This window comes from Teleopsis dalmanni, chromosome 1, assembly GCF_002237135.1.
Source record: "Teleopsis dalmanni isolate 2A chromosome 1, ASM223713v2, whole genome shotgun sequence".
Classification (NCBI taxonomy): Eukaryota; Metazoa; Arthropoda; class Insecta; order Diptera; family Diopsidae; genus Teleopsis; species Teleopsis dalmanni.
In genome coordinates this window covers 164976337-164999566 of record NC_051846.1, presented here as the reverse complement: position 1 = coordinate 164999566, position 23230 = coordinate 164976337, and the positions used below count along the sequence as shown (strand labels likewise).

The 23230-nt window shown below is 25.0% G+C and overlaps 2 protein-coding genes across 4 annotated transcripts; one reads left to right on the top strand and one right to left on the bottom strand.

Moving 5' to 3' along the window:
• Window positions 1–424: 424 nt before the first annotated feature.
• LOC119669862 (CCR4-NOT transcription complex subunit 9) lies at window positions 425–20341 on the bottom strand. 3 transcript variants are annotated; one of them, XM_038079898.1, is made up of 7 exons: window positions 20211–20341; window positions 19883–19992; window positions 4244–4624; window positions 3970–4164; window positions 2888–2979; window positions 2644–2826; window positions 425–517 (listed from the first exon to the last, which is right to left on the bottom strand). In XM_038079898.1, exons 2-6 carry the CDS (start codon window positions 19931–19933, stop codon window positions 2646–2648), a joined length of 900 nt encoding a protein of 299 aa, XP_037935826.1. In that variant the 5' UTR covers window positions 19934–19992; window positions 20211–20341; the 3' UTR covers window positions 425–517; window positions 2644–2645. The 3 variants fall into 3 exon arrangements, with proteins under 3 accessions (XP_037935826.1, XP_037935825.1, XP_037935824.1); XM_038079897.1 differs by lacking the exon at window positions 425–517 and adding an exon at window positions 1087–1168; XM_038079896.1 differs by lacking the exon at window positions 425–517 and having other exon boundaries at window positions 2230–2826.
• An 844-nt stretch (window positions 20342–21185) lies between these two features.
• LOC119669861 lies at window positions 21186–22137 on the top strand. Its single transcript, XM_038079895.1, has 3 exons — window positions 21186–21224; window positions 21374–21518; window positions 21592–22137. The coding sequence occupies exons 1-3, from the start codon at window positions 21214–21216 to the stop codon at window positions 22108–22110; spliced, it is 675 nt and encodes a 224-aa protein (XP_037935823.1). The 5' UTR covers window positions 21186–21213; the 3' UTR covers window positions 22111–22137.
• The last annotated feature ends 1093 nt before the right edge of the window (window positions 22138–23230 follow it).

The window sequence follows — 23230 nt, the reverse complement described above, 5'->3', positions numbered from 1 at the left end:
CAGATTATACACAATTCTTTTCACGCAATTTATAAATTGCAAAAGCGAAGCAACTATTATGGCTTATATAGTAATTTTTACATAGGAATTTCAACAATTTAGGAAACTTGTTAGTTAAAGTCTAATTAGTGACGTTGTTCTAAAATCTAAATTTAATGTACAAATAAATAGGCAGTTAACACAAAACTTTTTTTTTACATATACTATATTTAATTTACATCTTTATATATTTTTTTTTTAATTTTTCATTATATTTATTTAGAATTTAAATTCACTTTATAAGTTTACATTAAGAAATTTAAAATCGTTTTGAGACTTGTACAAAAATAACAAATTTAAACGCTAGTTAATTTGTTTAGTTTATTAATTGTCGTATAATTTATAATAATGTTTAAAATTTATAATTTATTTAAAATATGTATATCCAATTTCTATAGTTATGTTATTTATATTGTATTTGATTCTCTGTTAATACATCAACCACATGAATTTTTTTGCTACGCATAATTTTATTTTGCTAAAAGTATATTTGATATATTCGTATTTAGTTAACAAACTTTCCTTTTACAATATTTTATTTAATATAAAAACATTTTTTGTAAACGAAGCGTATTTTTAGTTTATTTAAAATAAAATATTCCTTCATATTTGAGAGCGTTCGATTTGGTTCACTCACAAGTATGCATTTAAATATAACAAATTGTTATTGAAGTGGAAACCTAAACACTATTAGTTGCCATCATTTTGTATATATAAACAAAGCATTTAATACAAACTAATTAATGGCAGTCAAATTTATGTTTACAATTTTTAAAATTTTAGAAAATATTAATAAAAATTGAATAGTTAGATTTGAAAATATTTATTTGAAATTTGTTTATTAAAATCAAGATAAAAATTATTTATAACAGAACTTTAATATATATTTATATATAAAGTATACTATTACTTCATAATTATTGTTAAATATGAAGAAAAATTATATTCAAAAAGGATATTAATACTAAAAATAATTTTAAATAATATTAATAAAGAAATAATTTTTATTTCTTAGTAAACAAATAAAAAAAAATTATTTTTAAATTAAATCTAAAAATTCGACATTTATCAAAAGTGTTCTTTTTTGTGCTGAAATTATTTATTGCATATCTGTGCTCGGTTAATAAATCTGAAAGCAAGCACAAAACCAAAAATTAAATGAAAAGTTTGTATTTGCCAATATTCATTAAGAATTAAAAATTATTCTTTATAATTATTTTATAAAAAACGTATATGCAATTTATTATAAATATATAACAATTAATTAAATTCAAAATTAAAGACATCATCTAATTTTACATATTCAAATTTACAAAAAAAAAAAAATATATATATATATAAAATCAATATTAAATAATCAACATTTATTGAAATTGAAAATACGCTTCATTGCAGAAAAACTTATATAAAATAAAAAGTTTTTTTAAAAATACAAATTACTTATTATAAAAGTAAACAATCAGGAGTTGATGTTATTCTTACTTTAATAGTACAATTTAGGTTAAAAATAATTTTATCTATAATTTTTTTTAATCTTACTCATTTATGTATATTCTTAATAATAAACAATGAATTATATATGTATTTGATTTGACAACAAAATTTACTATAATTGCTCCAATTTAAAACAAAAAAATATTTTTTGTTCATATAATATAATGTATAAAAAGTTATTTATTAATATAATATAATTTAAAAATGCAATACAGAATCTAATAAATGATACATAAATTTAGAAAAATAAGATAAGAAAATGTTAAGCATATATATATTATTTAACGTTTTACTTATAAAATTAATAAAGATGTAAAATACAGATACACATCAACTAAAATTGATATGATAATAAATTATTAAATTATTTAAGTTTGAATGTCAAGCTAAAGATTAAATTAATTATAAATTTTAATATAAATTAAGAAATAAAGTATATGCAGATATACAAATGATTTATGCTGAATTTGGATATTTAATGTGAGTATTTTACAACTAAGCATATATACGTTACTACTAATAGTTCTTTCTTTTTTAAATATATATTATATAAATTAGTTGGTTTCAGGACATTGTAATATTCAATTATTTATAATTTTATAATCTTTAATATTTATAATTTAAAATTTATTTTTTCTATACTGTATCATGATATTGGATACTTATTTTGAATTAATACATTTCTTTTAAACAAATTCCAATTTTTTTTTTTTTGTAATTTATGTATTAATTAAAATTTATATGTTAAATAAATGTATCTTTACTTATATTCCATGTTAATTTCGCATTAAGGTACCATTTCTTAAAAAATATTCAAATATATATTTTATCTTTTTCTTATTTTAATATTTTTTTAAACATATTTTAAACAGTCTCCTCTGGTTATATTCTTATTAATTTGCATATATATTATTTAGTTTTCATATTTATCACGAATTCTTTGTTAAAAATTGTATGTATTGTTAAGTTATTGTTGATAATTTTAGATGTTATGCTAAGATATATGTGGTTTGATTTTTTCTATGATGTAAAAAAAGTTTTTCTGCTTCGTTTAATGCTTAATCTGGACTGTAATTAAGTTGCGATATAATTACTTTCTTGTTGACTTACACTTACGATCCCAATGGTGACATCCCCATTTGTCGAGGATCTGGAACAATAACGCCAACTAATTCTAAATTTTTAGTAAGCAATTGTAACCAATGCTTAGTGGATTTGTCATCCTGGAGACAAGCCGAGAAAGTACTATCACGCAATTGATCAGGAAGACACTGTCGTAAAGCCTCACGTGCTCTGTTAAAAATAAAATGAGTAAATATTTATATTACATTAAAGTAAGTTAATTGAAACAAACCTTGGATTGTCGGATAATCGCAAATAACAGCGAACAACATGTTTCAAAAGACGTGCAGACGGCTCCTTGGCAAGTTGTATGACCATTTTACCCTATTGTAATAAAACGTGTAAGTAAAAATAAAATAAATGCATACAATAAAAAATATTTTATTATTAATAACAAATAATAATTAATAATATATATTTTCTATTTTAATTCTAAATTTAAAAATTTTATATGTAATTAAATCTCTCTTTTGAAAATACTTTAAAAAACTAATGAAATGTTGTATAAAAATCAAAATGAAATATAACTTCTTTATATATAACTTCTTTAATGACATTATTAATATTGTTAAACGTATATAAACGAAATAAAAACTATTAATTGATTTTTTATTTTTAATTTATTTATATATTTTATATAAAATTAATCTCGACAGTTTTGTTGTTGTTGTGTAGATCAAACAAAATTATATAAAAAATATATTTAAAATTTTTTATATATTATTTTATTTTATATTATTGATTAAACAGCTATGAGATATAAAACTAAAAGCATTCTTTTCTCTAGCTTTCTTCTTATATTTTGCCAATACTACGATTTACCTATAATTTTTTTTTTCAAAGTTTCATTTTATTTATTCAATCTTGTCTAATAATAAATACTAAAAACTAGTTTTTAAATCATAAATTTATTTCCATATTTATTACAAATTACATAGCAAGAGTTGCTTAATATATTAAGGAATTATGATACTACGGGTCTCACTTAAACAGTTTAGGGCTAATTCAGTATAAGGAACTTGTTTAAAAACCGATTTTAATTATTTTGAAAAACTGAACTGAGTCTTTAGTCACTGCTTATGTTATTCTTTCGAAGAAAAAGGAAGAATAAAATTATCTAGTTTCTTTCACAGAATTGCAAATATCTTTTTCAGAATGGTTTGACAAATCTAGATGGAATTCGTAGAACTAACTACTTACAACTTTATAAATTTATTTATTTATTTATATTGTATATTGTATATTGTATTATATTGTATAAATATATTGTTATATATCTTAAAAATTAAAGTTAATTTTTTTAATTTTACTTACCAAAATTATAGCAACGTGTGAAAATCGCTCATACGTTTGGCAAATATAGGACAAACCACTTTCATCTAACAAAATCTTTTGCAAAATAAATGTGGCAACAGTTTTACTCAATTCTGAACCAGATTCCATTATCCTTAAGCAGAGTGGAATGATTTCAGTTGTTAAGAGAAAAGTTATCACTTCTTGTTCATCAGTCTGGAAAATATATTATAAATATAAACAATAATTAAATTATAAAAACACTATATTAAGTTTAACAAGTTAGTAAGCTTACCTTAACAAGTGCTCCAATCACACCCAAACTTGTTAACCTAAGATATTCGAATGGTCTTGTTTTTGATGTTGTATGTAAAAATGGATACAGGAACAGTGGTATTTGTGCCTGTAGGAACACTGTGCGCGTTTCGGGATGTGATGCAACACATTGTAATAATGCGAGAGCATTACAAACCCGATTCGATTGATGTGCAGTAAGTGTGGCAGGACTAATCGATGGATAAATGTTAATAATCTCTTGTAAAAGGGCTGCTGTAGTTCCATAACTATTCCATAACATTGGTGCGAGATCTGTGACGGTTTCACGTTTCTTACTTAACTCTAATAGAGCAGTTTCACGTGTATCTGGATTTGAAAGCTCATTGATCCATTGAAACACCTAGAAAATAAATTAAAAATTTAATATTAATATTAATATAAAGTAATAGTACTAAAATTTTCTATAATAATACTAAATTTACTTAAATCAATATGTTGCAATATATTATATAGTTATGTGGAATAAAAGTTAAACAATTAAATACAACTTTAAAATGATAACTATGGCCCTGTTAACAAATGAGAGTATTTGTTTAACACCTTAACTAATATTACCAAATCTGACCCGGTAAAAGAAGACATCTGTAAGATTATGATTTCTATAACTGGTTACTGACTATTTGGCAGACATGTTCTCAAGCTAGGAGCACCCACTCATGAGTATTGTAAAAGTTGTGGGGAATAGAAAAAGCCTCGACTTTAACTCCAGCTTGACAAAAAGTTCAAGTGTAACATTAAACACATTTTATACTTAATTAGGGCTTGAAAATGGGATATACATTTAAACGCAGTCAAAGTTCCATATTAAGTATTTGTGTTAAATGGAACCCTTCGGCTTCAATAAGTCAACTAGAATTAGACTTATAAAATAACCTAAACTAAACTAACATAACTGTTCAGAAAAAGTAGATATAGGAATTTGTTACATATTCGTTTGTTAGAAAATACACTGCATATTATTTTTTAAAACTTATAGAAAGAATCTATAAAACTTTTAATATTTAGACATTTTTAAATAAACGAACTTAAGGGCATTACAAATAATATGACGTAAATACAGTTAGACTTTGATTTACATCCCGGAAACATCTTTAAAAAACCGTACGTCAAGTTGTAGTTGAATGAAATTTGCAAAACATTAGTAACGTAATTACAGGAAAATGACACTACAATGTTCTATTGATAAGAATTTGCCGATTTGAGTAGATACCGGACAAAATTTAGCTTGATATAATCTAATAACAAGCACAAAAGATATATTAGATATTTAAGGTCTATTTAAGATATGTATAGAATTAGCTTATTCCCTTTCTTCATTCAAGACACTATCATGTGTTTCGATTGAATTGTTTATGTATTTGAATTAATATTTTATATACTAGTATATATATAATATTATAAGTAAGTCCTTATTTTATACTTAAATTTGTGTTTATTGTTTTTCTTTAAGGAAAGGTTTACCACTCTAGAAATTTATTTTGAGGTTGAACTGGTAAGCGAGAGCCATGCAATCCCCCAACTTCTACGTGTTCTTTATACGTGGTAATCATTCTTTCCGCTTTTGAGCGTACTACTTTATGATAGTTTGAATTTCATCATTTTAGAAGACGATCTAATCTATGAAACACTAAGTTTTAAAATGATCACAATTTTTATATTATCTTAGTTCGACATATTTTTTTTGTGAAATTTCATAATTTCAACTATTACTCGCTTTAGTTTATTTATATTGTGGTTATTTGAAATAGCATTCCTATAGAATTCAGTAACTGGTCTAACAGCTAACATATTGCAGTAGTTAGTTTTTACACCTTCACCTCAAACCGCTCTTGTTTCCAATTACTTCCTTTATCTATTCATATCCTATATGAATGCTAAATAGATTTTTATAGGTTACCACAACAACAAAGCTAACATATTCGTTTCCGAAGAATTTCCAAATTAATTTTAATGGAAAACTAAATTTTACCATTTGATAATTTTTTAAGTAATGCTCATTAAGGCCATTATGACGATAATTTACCATACAAAGAGTTTTGATATAAATGAGCTCATTATAAATAAATCAACTGATTTAAGGGGAAAAATGTCGAATGCAATCCGTAAAAAAAATTTTCCACAGGGGAAATTACCAAAATTGAAATATTTATAATATGTCAAATGAAAACAAACAGCTATTTTACATCCATAAATCAGCTTATGCTAATGGGAACGACTAAATCTTAATGTTATCAACATAATTAGTTATAGCTGCAGTGGAAACATGATATTACAGTATTTTATTAAGATATTTGATTAACATTTTTATGTTTTTATGACAATTTTATATTATTACTTAATTCACAATGCTGAACTGCAGACATTTATAATCAATTTGGCTTTTATTAAATAAATAAATGTTAAGTGATCACATTTTCTCATTTAGTTGGCTCACAGGGATATCAGTCTTATAGCGAAGATTCCGAAGCATTTCTATCAATGAAGTATTCATTTTAGGAAACAGTAGATTCCTTTCAAAAATCATTTCAGAGACGTGTGTTATAGATATAGGAACAACCTGATTTGCTATTTTCTTGTGTAAGCGCAATAAAAGTTAAAATCGTAGGCACCTCCAAAAATGGTTTTTGAAGAGTATCTTAGCGCTTTATAAAAAACTTCATATGTTTTTTACGCTTGATATACATATATGGCAATATCATGAATTGCCATGGATTGTTTCAAAAATTACTGCTATAATCTTACCCAGTATAATAAAGCTTGATTTATTTGGCAAAATCATGGGGTCTCACTAAATAAATTTCATGGGTTTCAGTAGTTATAAGACAACTGAACATAATAAATATTCTTAAAAAATATTTAGAAAGATGAGTTCGTTGTTGTTGTTATGGTAACCCATGGAGAGCAAGCTAGTAACTTACTCGTCGAACTCGATGAATGGGTTCGGAACATAGACCCAGCTGCTCTTGGTACTAAGTTGAATTTAAACATCTTCAGAACCGAAGCATAAATAATAAGCAGAAATAAAAGGATTATAAGAAAGGATGAAATTAATATTAATCTTGGTGCCCAAAGTTATAGAATTTTTTAGAATTCATTTATAGTATAAATCAATTCAATGTCTCTTCTTTTTAAAATGTTTAATAATTAAAGATTGATTGTAAAGTACGATATCTGAAAACGTTATGTATTATTTAAATTTATAATTTTAATTATATATAAAGTAATTGAATTTAATTGCGTAATGGAACATTTTGTTTTGAAATAATAACGAATTTACACGAGTTTTTTTAATTGTTTCTATTACCATAAATAACAGGTTTCAGTAATTGCTGATTTATATGGAGCAACAAATACGGGAGGAAGCGGCGGCGGCTTCAGAATAGATAAGCAAAATTGTTAGCATTTTATTTATTATTTTAATTTTTTCGTTTTTGTTGTTGTTGAAATTATCACAAACAACAAAATATATATAGAAAGGTATGGGCGATAGAATATGTATATATATATAAGTATATATAAATAAGAAAAAAAAATAAAACATTTGATAATAAACATATTTACACGTAATAAAAACAACATAAAAAATATACAAAATAAAAATTAAATATAAATAAACTGAAAAACCTGAATTGTCGAGTGATAAATTGTTTGCTTGGTGTACGGTGTGTGGTGTGTGGAAAAGACCAAAATATGAAATCATGAATCCAACAATGAAAAAAAAAGAACTCTATTTGCGCCGCAAGAATATTTTTTCAACGGAATTTGTAATTGAAGAATCGGTTTTTTGTTTTCGTTTGCTGCGTAAACAAAAACAATATTTTTCGCATTCATTTTTTTATTTTTGGTAACAAAAAAGTGTTTTGTTGTTATATTTTTTATGATTCTCACCTTTTTTGTTTTTTTTTTATTTAAATGTCGGTTGCTACCAATTCAGACAAATAATTTGTTTTTTATTTACTTTTCATATTATATCAATTTATAATAAATTGCATAATTATTTTTTTTTATTAATTGGAAATGTTTAATCAGCGTTAATAAGAACCAATAATAAATTTAATTTAATATTAATATTTTTTTTTTTAATGCAATTATGCAAATAAAAATGTTTTGATAAATATAATATAATTTTTTTAATTAAAAAAATCTTTTTTTGTTTTTTTAAAAAAACTATTTTTCAAAACAACTATTTTTTTTTAAGTACCAACAATAAAAATATATTTAGAAATATATTTATAGAACTTCTTCTGTATATTAAGTATACATAAACAACATTGGCAGATAAAAGTGTATACAGTCAAACTTCTATAACTCGAAATAACTATATTAGTTATAGTACAAATTTTTTATAACTCGAACTAAATAGAATGCAATAGGGTTTAAAGCGCAATTTATATGCAATTACAAAAGAATTATTTAACTCGAAGTTTCCAAAAGTCGAAACTTTTCTTTGTAAAATGGTACTTCAAGTTATAGAAGTTTGACTGTAATTGTAGATATGTTTCAAAATATTCATAACTAATAAAATAACACAAAAACAACTAATTTCAAATAAAAATTATTTTTTTTTTCATATTCTAATAATAAAAATACATTGTGACCGAAAAGTTTCCGGAAATAAATAAATAAAACGCAAAATTCTTAATCTTCATCAATATTTATTTTATCTCCTCAAAATATGCTCCATTAGAAGCGATACACAAATGCCAACGTTTCTTCAATCATCAAAACATTTTTTATAGGCGCTTTCCGGTATGGCTTTGAGTTCCCTCTGCGAATTCTGTTTTACGTCTTCTATGGATTCAAAACGCGTTCCTCTGAGTGGTAATTTGAGGTTGGGAAACAGGAAAAAGTCACACGGTGCAAGATCAGGTGAATACGGTGGCTGTTCGATGGTATTTATTGAATGTTTGGCCTTAAAATCGTTGATAATGTTGAACAAATTGAGGTGAATCGGAACAAGCCGGGCGTTGACACGTCGCATACACAAATTGTCCACCAAAATCAAACGAGCCATCTCACGACCGATGCCTAGCTCTCGTGCTATCTCTCTAACACTCACATGAGGATTTTTGAACACGATTTCCTTTGCCTTTTCAATGTTTTCGTCGGTGGTAGAGGTCGAAGGTCGTCCAGAACGCGGCATGTCTTCGACGGTCGTACGACAGTCCTGAAAGGCTTTGTACCACTCATAAACTTGAGTTTTCGATAAAACTGATTCCCCATAAGCCTTTTGTAGCATTCGCAACGATTCTGCACACGAAATTTCGTTCGAAAAACAAAATTTGATGCAAACTCTTTGTTCAATATTTTTTTCCATTGTTTTTTTCGCAACGCACTACTGAGGTGAACTGGTTTCAACAGCTGCCGTAAACGAACTGTCCGACAGATCGCGCTCATTTTTGGCATAGTAATTAAGGACAGTGCTGCCAAACTACATAAACTTAAAATATCGAAAAATATACAGCGCGCGAATTTTAAATGAGAATTTCCGAAAGCTTTTCGGTCACAATGTATATTACTATTCCAGACCAGAACAAAAACCAAAATTTTAAATATACATACAAACATATATTCTGAAATACTAATAACTAATAAATAACTAAAAAATAAATTACATATACAGTAATCCCCCCTATAACGCGGTACCATTATAACGAGTTTTCATATTACGCGATTTCAATTCCCCGTATAACACGGGCATTTCCAATATAACGCGGGAGTTTGTACAGTTCATAAGCAGCTTTGCGTACCTTTCCACGTGTGTATACGGGATTAACTCTATAACGCGGAACCAATCTACCGCGTTATAGGGGGGATTACTGTATTATAGGAAGAGAATTAGTGGTCAAAAACATAACATAAAGAGTAGATCAACTTACAATGAACAAAAGACAGCATTCGCTAGAAGTACAGATCATCAACAAAGAGCCAAATTATAGATATAGACTAATGCTTGAAAAGTTAAACATAGTTGATGTTCCGGACGACAGTCAAATTTTAATTACAAAAAAAAAACAGAGAGGGTTTTGCGCAAATCTATAGGTCTCTGATCAATCATAGGAGAAAAATCTAATATATAACTAATAACTTTAAAATCAAAATTTCTCTTCCATTATTTGTTCAATTAGTTTCGTTTTTTAAATTTAATTTTTATTGTTTTTTTTTCTGAATTTGTGTTTGCTTTTGACTTAATATATTTAAATGTTAAATATGTCAAACATTAAAAGAGACATCAATGTTTGTCATTTTACGTTTTTTGTTTTGATGTATGTTTATATTGTTATTTACATGTATTTAAATAATTTCTTTTTTCTTTTTACTTATTGTACACTGAAGATGATCTACAAAATAGACCGAAATATCTGCAATGTAAATATTTTTTTATAAAAATTAAAATATTTAACACAAATTAATAAATGCAACTTTTTTGAAAATTTTTTATAATTTTATGTGTTAAATAAACGATCCAATCTCGGTAATATTCAAAAAACTTGTTATTATATAAATAAATAATGGAAATTAAGTGTTTTACGCTATTAGAATACAAATAAATATACAATATATATACTATTCAGAGATTTTTTAAAAAATTAAATTTAAGAAAATAAATTTAAATTTCTATTAAAATCATAATCAATAGTTTTATATTGTTTTTATAATATTAAAAACAAATTATTTGCCATTTAAATTTATTTTGTCATCACATTAAAATTTCTAATCGCACACAACTTTCCTCAAGACCAGCCAGCACTATTGTGTTCTAGTTTATTTGTTCTGGCCACTAAATGCTAAGTTTTTATATTTTCTAAACGATATGCACGTTGTTCTGGTGTTTCATTTTTTATAAGCTTTGCTTATGGATATCTTTCAATTTCAATTTCAATTACATCGCTAATCTGCCATACCTCTAACGAATGGCCTTTTTGTATATACATACTTATTTTATATATATATATATTTAATAACACAATGTCAATAACCTATTTTACTCTAGTATTTTTTTTTTTAATCAAGCAAATTTTTCAAATTAGTCACATATTATAATTGCTATGAAAAATATATGTTAAATAATTTAAAGTTAAATAAACTTTAATAAATATAGTTCATTTTCAATTAACTCTAAAGGTCGGTCATGGGCTTTTTTCATGTGATTGTGCGTTGGATTTAATTTAATATAAATACAAAAATAATTGAATATAAGTACAAAATTAATTGAATATAAATACAAATAGTAAATACACAAATAATTTGTAATATAATTAATTGTGTGTAGGGTGTTATAGCTAAAAAAAACGACGTTATTTTCAAAAATTAAATTAATATTGAAAATAAAATTTAATTAACACTTTGATGATAAATAAATAAACTGAAAAAGTATTTAATAAGATCTTTAATTTCGAAACATATGTGAAATATTGGTTGAATTAAATAATTATTTTTTTTTGTGAAAAAATAAAAAAGAATTCTTTTATCTTATTGTGAAAAAAATAATATTTTTATTTAATTGAAAAAAGCAAGAGAATATTATTTAAAACATCAAGATAATCGTTTTATAAACTTATAAACTACATTTTTCAATTATTTTTAATATACATATATTAAGACTCATATAGAAAAATATCAATACATACTGAACAATCATTGAGTAGACTCTGAAATATATTTATTTTTACACACACACAGTTAGGTAGGTACGTGAAGTCATATAAGGAACGAATTGCACCCAATTAATTAAGAAAACAGTTTTAATCCCATATTCCTCGAAATACTGGGTAGAAAAATGGTCATATTAGAACCAGCCGAATGCATTGATAAAAGCAAGTATCTTGTCAATACTTATATTGGAAATATCGCCGAATGATAATGTGACGCCTAATAGCTTAAGCTTAGCAATAGACACAACAGGTGCTTCTTGTTATTTTTGTTTTTTTTTGAAGTATTGATAGACAAGTACTACAGGAGATAATAAACAGAGGGCATATAGTCTAGTGTTCCATTAGGACAAATATTAACTTAAATACTTTCGCCTTAATTCTATTTGCGAAGTCCGAAGTCTGTCGCCATTTGAAGTAAAGGGACCATGTAGGTTTTGACCTGATTGCTGAGGAAGTACCAAACATAGTTAAGTTTTGATACAAAATAAATTTATATATTGAAAATTTTTAAAAAAGAAAAAAAAAATAACGAATGAATATTATATCTACTGAGAACCTATATAAAGATGCTCAACGCCAACCACAAAACCGGCAACAATTTCAAAAGTTTTAAGAATACCTTTTCAGTAGAAGTTAATTTTACCAGGTTGAGTTGAAAAGACAGGCTCGTGTCAAAAAGTCCACTTAAGTTAAAATAAGGAGTTTAGAAGTATTCCCAATAAATTTTAAATCATAATTTATGCGATGAGTTCAGTTTTTATGATTTACTTGCTAAGCACGTATGTATGTGTTTATTTTATATACATAATTGATTTTGAACAGAGCTTTACGTTCCCATTTGCTCTTTACTTAGATTTAAGTGTTCTTTGATTTATAGTATCCGTGTGAATGATGTTAGGAGTTAGCATGAATGGTATTCGAAAGGTTAAATGTAAAATTTTTTGTGAATATCTAACTACATACACAAATTTTATATGACTTTGTTTATCTATATATATATATATATATATATATATATAGATAGCAACTAACTTAGAGGAAAAAAATTGTGGACAATCATGTGGTATTGTGGTTTATTCAAATTGTAAGTTCCAGTTGCTCTTTATATTATTATTATTTTATTACTGACATATTCTAAAATATAAATTCAAGAATTAAGTCTAATCACAAAATATTTCTAACTTGCTCTTTATACAGAATTTTATGTTATATATTATATGGTAGAATTATTTCATAGAGCTATGAGAATTTTGAAACAAAAGGAAAAAAATACTTATATTACTAAATAGTTATTACTTTAAAAAACAATTGGTTTTTAAGAAAATGCCTTTTAATTTTTAGTAGTATATATTTTTGAGAATATATTGAAGAAACGATAATAGGTCTGTTACTACTCGTAGTAACTTTGAGTAACATTGTGTATACACAACTGCGTTCCACCAGCAAATTTTCGTGTAAATTTTGCTTGAGTTTTACTACGAGTAGCTCGTGGAACAGACCTAATATAATATCGTAAAAACTGTTTTGCTTATTATTAGAATTTTTTTTATTTATTTGTAAAATATAGTGAAATCAGAAGTTGTCAAAAAAAAAAAAATAATTATAATCATTAAGTGGTTAATATTTTTAGAAATAATTATTTACAATTCAGTTTACTTTGTTTAATAAGCACTTAAATTTAAGTTTCCTCCTACAATAATTCTTGTCAATCGTCAAGTTAAAACGTAATATCTGTTATATTGAAATATCAAGAGCACCGCGTTGAGTTCAATATATCTATGAGGTCGAACTAGTATGATGTATGATGATGATATTGAAACATATTCATTCAACAATGTATGTTTTCCAACAATTCGAAATAATTAGTGAGCTCATAAATTTAAACTTTAATTTTATTTACGGATTATGATTTTCGATTTAATCAAAGTTGTTATTGTAATTATATACTTTTAGAGTATGTTTAGTATACATATATGTGTATATATATAAGATATCAATTCTCTAGAATGTATATATTATTCTATGATCTATTTTACTTATATTCATTACTACATATATTGTTAGTTACTAATATTGTAACTTCACTATTATATACTATAGGTCTATAACCTTAGTGTATTGTTGTGTTCTTATCTTATAGAAGTAAAAAAAAAGTAAAAGTACATAGAGATAAGTTCATATCTTCATATTCCATCACTTATTGCTATTCTATAAAAACTTACATTATTATTTTTTCTACAAAAACATTGTTTGCGGTTGATTAGAAAAATTGATAAAAATATAGAATAATTAATTTGAATTGCTTTAAGAAAGAATATTGAACTGAACAATGATAAAAAAAATATATACTTTAGAAAAAAATTTTTGAATTTAATGCATTATACGGTTTTCTATTATTATTATTACTCAATAGTTGTTGTTGTTGATGTTATATTGTAATTAACAAGCGAATGACTGACTGACTGCTCTTGATATGCACTACAATAACAATAACAATAATAATAATAAGAACGTATCTATATCGTTGCTGCGAAGTATCTATGTCGTAGCAGCGTTAGTTTGAACGTTAGCGTTACCGCTGCGTTGCCGTAGCCGTTGTCGTTGATGTTGACGTTTTAGTTTTCATTGTGGGGTGGGCAATGTACGCAAGACCTTGTCTGACACTATTTCTCATTGAAACTTTTCTATCTTTAAATTTTGAGTTTTTGTTGCTTTTGTAGCTTTTGTTTTAATTGATGCTTCTCGAACATGTACTTTTTTAATCATTAGAATGATTTTCAACATTTTCAGATCTATGCTATCTATTTTATTCAAATTCATTTATTTATTAATTTAAATACCAATTCAATTGCACTCGAAGTTGTTCTGAATCTAAATTAGAACGTGTAAAAATGCCTGCCAGCTTTGTTTACAAATTAAGGAAAATATTTATTTCAAAAGTTTACGTGCGTTCTTACACGACCATACAATTTTGATGAAATTTCGTTGTAGTTGTTGTAACACCAATAATCTCTTTGTTTACTATACATATATATATATATATACATATACATAAAATTTTATATAAAAATATTTTAATAGCATCTTTTTTTTTTATACCAATACGTACACACAAATTATGTAGGTTATTTGTAGGTAAATATACAATATCTCAAGCAAAACCTAGTAGATTGGTGTAAGGTGCTGTCAAAATTCTGTTGAAATAATCTTCTTAACCCTAAAGTTCTTATCTTAACAGCTATGACTGAAGTACTGTAGAAATTTGTACACGATTTTAAGTAAAAATGGTTAGCACATCAATAAAAAAAAAAGACTCACTAAATCACATTTATTTTTCTTATAGCTTACTTTTGGGTCTATGTTTGAGAGATAGTACATCTCTATTTTCAAAACATACTCAACGAACTTTTACTTTAGAAATATAAATTTGTTTGATTTTATTTTTGCAGTAGTTTAATTACAAGATAAATGATAAATAAAATATTCAATTAAATATTTAATTATTCAATTAAAAACAAGTAAAAGATTTAGAATTGGTTTTGACGAAGCTTAAATACACTCTATACAGTGTTGTGATTTTAAGTTAATTGTTTTATTTATTTATTTATTTTTTTATAGATTTAAAAAATAGATATAAGTAAGAGACTTAAATTTGGTTTCGACGAAGGTTAAATACGCTTCATGCAGAGTTGTGATTTTATTAGTTTTATAAATATATAAAAATCTCATTATTAATAATAAATGTATTTAAAGATATTTATCAAATTTAAATATATTATTTATTAAATTTATATATATTGTTTATTATATTTAGCCATGTATAAAAGATGGCTGGACAACGTGGTCAACGACATTAGAAAAATGGGTACTTAAAATTGGAGGTCTAAAACAACATTTAAAGCAGAATGGAGAAAGCTAGTTGATGCAGCTAAAGCTCACCCGAGTTGCAACGCTGATGATGGTAATATTTTTATATATCATTTTTATTACATATATATATTATTTATTATATTTATATATATTATTATATTATTTACTATATATATATTATATCTATAAATATAAAATATATTATATATAAAATATAAACAACTTTTCTTCATTAAAGTTTAAAAAAATTGATCGAGCGAAGAGAGCCTCCAAATACACTTGGTCAAGTTTTTTGCAAATAAGTCACACCGATAGTATTATGGAGCTACCCATAAGTCGCAAGAGTTCATAAATAATAATAAGCAATACTTAATTAAAATTGATTTCTAATAAAGAATCTTTTTCCTAAAAAATGTATCAAAAAACTGCGAATATTTTTAAGTATTGCCCAATATATATATATAACAAATATATAAATATATAACATTTTGTTGGCGAATTATTTATTTAATTATTTGACAGTTAGAATTTGCATTTGATTCGTTTTAAAGATTTTATAGGGCAGAGTTTCCTATACTACATTATGAGAAAACTTTGCGATATGTTTTTATAAGGACCGGCAGATTATGCCTCGAAGATGAGGAAACGAGGAAACGACACATTCTTTGTGACTGTCCAGCTTTAATAACGCACAGAAGAAACCTGATTCATAAAGAATTTCTGTCACCAGTACTGATTAAGAACTCTTCTCTAGATTTAGTTCTAGACTTTATTCACAAAGCTTTAAGGGGCTTTGTTTAATCAATAGTGAAACTGGTACAATAGGACTCTTCTGGCCGCAGTACCAGCTGTTGGGCAAGTTTCACGTCTACTCTTTAATAACAAATGAGGACCGGCAAAATATTCAATGTATTTTTCAAAAACCAATAACTATATCTTTCTAATATAAAATAGAATGGCGAATATACAATCATTTTCGGAACAAATATACTAAGGATCGGTGATTGAATAACTATATTATGGAGGACAAGACTATTTCATTTAATTTTTTATGTTATTGCTTTTGGGAAAACCTGACAATAGTCAAAGATTAGCAAAGACTTTTCAAAAATAAGTTAAAAGCACACAAACAACTAACTGTTGGTAAACGTTGAAAAAAAAAATGGTTTATGTAGCTTAGTCATCTATAGATCGAGCTACTGAAAATTGTATAAAAAAAGACTTAAAATATTTTTGGATATCTAAAGTTTATAAACTGATATCTTAATTTTAAAATATAATAACAAATAAAGAATCAGTTTTTATATTGCATAGATAAGGTTGAGTTGGAATGGCGGCCTTGAGCCTTAAGCCCGCTTGAGCTCAAACAAATAATGAACCGTTATGTTATCACGGATTAAGGTTGTTCATACGTTTTATATTGTATAAGTAACATTCAATTATGAATCAATTAATATAAAATTCAATGACTGCTTTATTAATAGTCTATATTAATTTTGTACCAACATTTTTACTAAAAAAGTGGGTATATCATATAATTAGTTTACAGAAAATATATTTTAAATCTGAACCAATCAAAAAATTCAATATGTGCTTTATATAATAAATTGTCTATAACAAATTTGAACCAAATTTTTACTAATAATATGGGTATATGATTTAAATAGTTTACACTAAATATTTTTTATAGTACATTAATAGCGATCTGCTATTTTCATCATTGTAGGAAATGTTAAACAAGAAATTTTACTTAAGTATTGTATCAGAGACGGTGTAGGGAGAGATTTTGAATTAATTGGTAAACGGGAATTCTTGATAGGCGTCACTCTGTTTTCATTAGGTATGGGGAAGGCATAATTTTTTGATTATATATTTGTTGGAGGTACAAAGCTGTTAACATTATTGTTGCAACGCAGCTAAGGAAATTCATAGCGAAGTAGTGAACTTTTAAGTAGTTGTCTTTTAAGATGTGTGGCTTTGAGATATAGATCTGGTCTCTCTTGTAAATGTCACTTTTAACTGTTTGAACGGTTCGATTAGAAATCTATCGTTACTCTATTACTTGGTCATCTTTAGAGACGTGTGACTCTCTGAAACAAAGAACTTGTTGCTTCTCCTAAGGTTGCAGTGTATAGTTTAATTGGAGAAATCTATCTTTATTTTTTTTTATTATTATATATATTTATATTAAATATAAATAATATATAATAAATTATAGTAACCCATTTCGAACCAACGTGTTTCGAAACCATACGGCTAGCTTTGAATATTTTTTTTAATATTCAAAGAATATTTAATATTTTTTAGGTAAAGATAAAGTGAGAGTAATCTTTCATATAAATATTAAACTTTTCACATTTACTTTAACTTGTTTAATTTTACTATTTACTATGGAAAAATTATATATATTACAATTCTTCAATTTTTATAAAATTTTTGTCTAGAAACGAAAAAAGTACCAAATGGACTAATATAGCTTCAAATATTACTAGATTAACATTATTTGTTTCGTAAACTAAATTTAAAATTCCTGGAAATTATTTTAAATTAAATATATTCACAAAACAAGATAAGCAGAAAATGGTAAGGTGTATAGGAAATGTAATATATAACGACAAATTAAAAATCGTATGTATTTGTCTGTATTTACATTTAAATATAATGAAAAACCGCTTCTTTATTACAAAAATTAATAGCTTGTGCAAATATTTTATCAAATCTTTTAATATTAATATTAAAATAAAAAAAAAAAAAACAATCGTTTTAACTTACGTTATTTATTACAAAGTATGTAAAAAAGATTATTCAAATACGATTTTATTATGCATATATAATGGGCTTTAAAGCAATTAATAATGCCAAAAACAAAAATTGTCATGCCGACTACCAACCCACGTACCTCTCTTTAGGTAAGAAAGGTAAATTTGGGTCTTAAATTTTCTTTTAAATTAGTAAACGTAATAGAAGAAAGTAGTCGATTTTAAATACATATATATTTTTGAAACTATATAGAAATTATAATATTAAAAAAAATCATTTTTAACTTGAAATACACAATTTTGGCATCAATTTTTCAAATACAAAAAAAAAAACTTTGGTATATTTTTTATGTTCATATTTCATAATTATTGGTTGTTATGTTAACTTGATGAAAGAATTTACTATTTAATTGCTTGTATCAAAGATAGCAGAGTATTTTTTTTTTTTTGTTTTTCAATTTTGTCTTTCTTGCTGCCAAAATAAACATGAAATACACGAAATCTGCCCTTCAAAATAGATGACTGTTCATGTTAACAAGAACAACAATAAAAATGACAACAACAAAGATTGGTAGATTATGGAGTCAGTGGAATAAATGATTGCAGCCATTTTCTTTCTTAGTTCCATACAAAAAGGAAATAATTTTGAATTGAAAACTTTATTGTAAACAAATTTTTTAAAATACTTATTTCTTCCTCAAATACATGCCAATTAAAAATTGCTAATGTGTAAATACAAACATAAATATATATGTATATTGACATATATAACGGAAGTATTTAAAAATAATATCGTATTTTTATTTATTTTAAAATAAACTAAAATAAAGTAACATGACCGTATACGTACTAATATATGTAATGAATTAATTATTTACATATTAATTAAAAAATTTACTTTATATTTTATATTATTATATAAATATATTTATATATATTGACTGTACGTTTTTTTTATGTTCGTGTATCATCAGGGCAAAGTAAACGGAAGAAATTTTTCAAACATGAGAGATTTACAATAATAAAAACAACAGCTGAAAGGGAGATAGGAGTATATCAAGAAAATAACATATATATACATTCAGACATACATACACCAACACAATCGTTTCTCTTCACAAAAAAACACCTGGCGTTTATAGTGAAAAATAAATATTATTCACAAATAGAAATATTCCAGAATGCACAAGAAATTAATTTTAAGACACACCTAAATGTTATATATATACATATATTTAAATATAAATGTATTAAAATTAATTATCTATTAAAAATTAAAAATAAATATAAATAAAAAATGTCTTCTTTTCTTACCTTTTCCTGCTCTGTTTGTGGATTAATGCAGGGACTAGGCTGAGCGCTCATTATTCTGATTAATTCAATTCAATTAAATTCACAAATATATTTCAGCAAATTTATTTATTCTAAAAAATAATTTTATACAAAATAATTTGATAATTTTTTAATAAAACAAAATTTTTCTTTTGTTCGACACTCGAAACACACATTACGTCGAGGAAAAAAATTCCACTCGTTTTTTAATATTGTTTCTTTCTATTTTTTATTATACGGCCATTTTAGATTTCTTTTAAATATTTTCTCAAATTATGCATTTAAATAATATCACATATTTAAAACTTACTTTTCTGCAATAATTTCACAATAAAATATTTTATAATATATTTAAATAATCACTTCCAAAATACATGTATTATAAAAAATTCGCAGATCAAATAGAAAATATGGATTCACTTCGTTAAAACGCACTAACAAATGACTTCATATTGTGGCTTCTCTGTTGCAAAAGTATATGCATCCATCTCTTTCTACGAAAAGTGGTTGTCTTATTCGAGATTCTTCTTGTAACCTTTGTATTCACAATATGTATTTTAATCGTACTATCGTAATACGTTAAGCCGCTACGTTTTAAAGATATGTGACCCTTCAGTAAGCGCCTAAAGTTTTATTTGTAAAAAGAAAACTTATAATATGGTACTTTAATTTGTAAGTATGGTAAAAAATGTTTGTTATGTTTTTTTATATAATAAATTTGAATAAAAATAAACTGGTTGAATTTTATTAAAAAGTTTTTATTTTAAAGATTGCGTTTTGTATTTATTCGTGAATTATATTTTTTAATGAACGCAATATTAAATTTAAAAATTTCTTAATAAACGATTAACTTTAGTTAACTTCTGTAAATAATAAACAGCTAATTGGAGTTATGGTTTTGCTTCCAAAAATCATTTCCAGGAGATCGGCACTATTGAAGTGCTTATTTTTTCAAATTTTGTTTTTGCTTTGCATTTTAATATTTAGGCGACACGTTTTATTAGAGCTTTCATGTCAAAAGAATACACCTAGATTTGTTATGAAGTGAGCTGTAAGTGATAAATTTTTATTTTACATTAAATGCAACAACAATTTCCGTGTCGTGATTGCAATCATAACATACCCCTAGCGATTTAGAAAAAAATGTTATCAAAGCGATACGCGTTCTATTGTGAACTGTCAACGAATATTCCAGTCATCTGTCAAAAGTTTGCAAGAGATTTTATAACAAAAATATTTATAACAAAAATACTATGTGTTTAAAAATTGTATAAAAGAAATATTTCAGAAATAAAAAAAAATATTGAAAAATAATGGACAAATCGTAAGTACAAAGCATATTGAATATTTTTTATACATTGAATATATTGTTAACAAGTATCATTTATCTTATTTTACTTAATTTATAGTTAACATGTGTAAAATTAATTAAACGTTAACTTAATTTTTGTTGTTCTAAAAAATTTTTTATAGAAATAAACGCAGATTATGGAGTACAGAGGAAACGATATGTTTTTTACAGTGCTACCTGGCACGAAAAGAAGAGTTTTCAGAAGTAAGAAAAAAAAGGCTTGGATACCAACATGTCCTTGAGGACATGATAGCATATGGAATTGCAGTAAGTATCACATTACTTCTGTAATTTATTTGAAATAAAAATTAAATTGATTAAAAAAAACATATATTTTTAGGATGACATACTTACTCCAATCTGCTTAGAAAGAAGAATGCGCACACTTGTAAGTGTTTTTAGAGCAGCCAAGAATAACAACAGGGGGACTGGAGCATCGCCGTGTTTGCCACCATACATGCAATTGATGAAAAAAATATTTGGCAATAAACCAATTATTTCAAATAAGCGCACTGTTAGTTTAGAGTTTAAAAGTGATGTGGAGGATTTAGAGGAATTAGAAGAGTTAAAAGTCAATATACCAACATATGCTGAGCTATTACCAACACAGGAACCAAGACAACATTCAAGATCAGTAATCAACAAAAGAAAATCTTTGCGCTCAGCATATTATGAAAACAAATTACTTATCCAGAAAAGGATAGGCGAACAAAAAATTGCAATTTTTAAGGAGAAAATGAGTAAATTGGTGGAAGAGGTAAGAAGAAAATGGAATCGAGAATTAGAACTGAAGGAGAAGAAACTAGAGTTGGAAGAAAGGAAATTTGAACTGCTTAAAAAAATTGTTCATAAAATGTAAAAATATATGAATTATAGAGATTAGTTATGTATACGTTTAAATATTTTGTTAATAATTAAAATATAAGTTAAAATATAATATTTTTAACTTCATTAAAAATAAATTATATTCTTTTTATATAATATATATTTAAACATATAATATATATTAATACAATCTTAAGATTGTACTATTTATTTTATTTTTGTATAAAATATTTTAAGTTCAAATAAATTTGTAATAAAATAGGTTAATTTGTACAAATAAAATTTTCTATTTAGAATAAATATATTTATATAGCAATACAACTAGTGAGATAAAGTTCCTAGTAAATTTAAGAATTTTTATTACTTTATTTGTAAAGACTATTTTTTATTAACACCTGATGTAGTTCATATTCTTCAGCCATTTGCAGTTCGTCCTTGCTGTCATTATTATCATTACTATATGATTCAGAATACTTGAATAAATCATTCATTATTATATAAATATTATGAGAAACACAAACGTTTACTACTTTAATTCTCTAGTTTACAAGTTACAAATAATAACACGTGACATATTTTGAAACAATTATTTTTGCCTCATTAATTTGTTATAAGATTTATTTTATTGACATCAACTAGAGAGATAAAGTTAATAGTAAATTTAAGAATTTTTATTATTACTTTATTTGTAATTAGAATATTTTAATTAATTCTTTACTTTATTATATATAATGATGTGTTTATACAAGTTTAAAAGTAATAGGCACGTGTTGCTGACACAACAGAAAGTGCGATAATTGATTACTATTAGTTATTCGATTATTTAATAAATAATATATAGTGCTTTAAAGAACTTATTGCATCTACACGAACAAGAAATTCGATGAAAATTGCATATATGTAAACAACGAGTGTCAAAATAAATATTGAATCCACTTCATTTAATATCAAAATATTCGAAAACGCCACTATACTATGTTCAGACAGCCAAATTTTCTTAATTTCGTCAAAATGAAATTAAGTTAATTTCGTAAGTGTTCATACTGTCCCAAATTAAGGAAATCATATGTTTTTTGTTTACAAATTACATGCTCCAAACATTATTTATATCTGGGAAATTTTAAAAGTTGATTTTTATAACTATAAAAAATGAC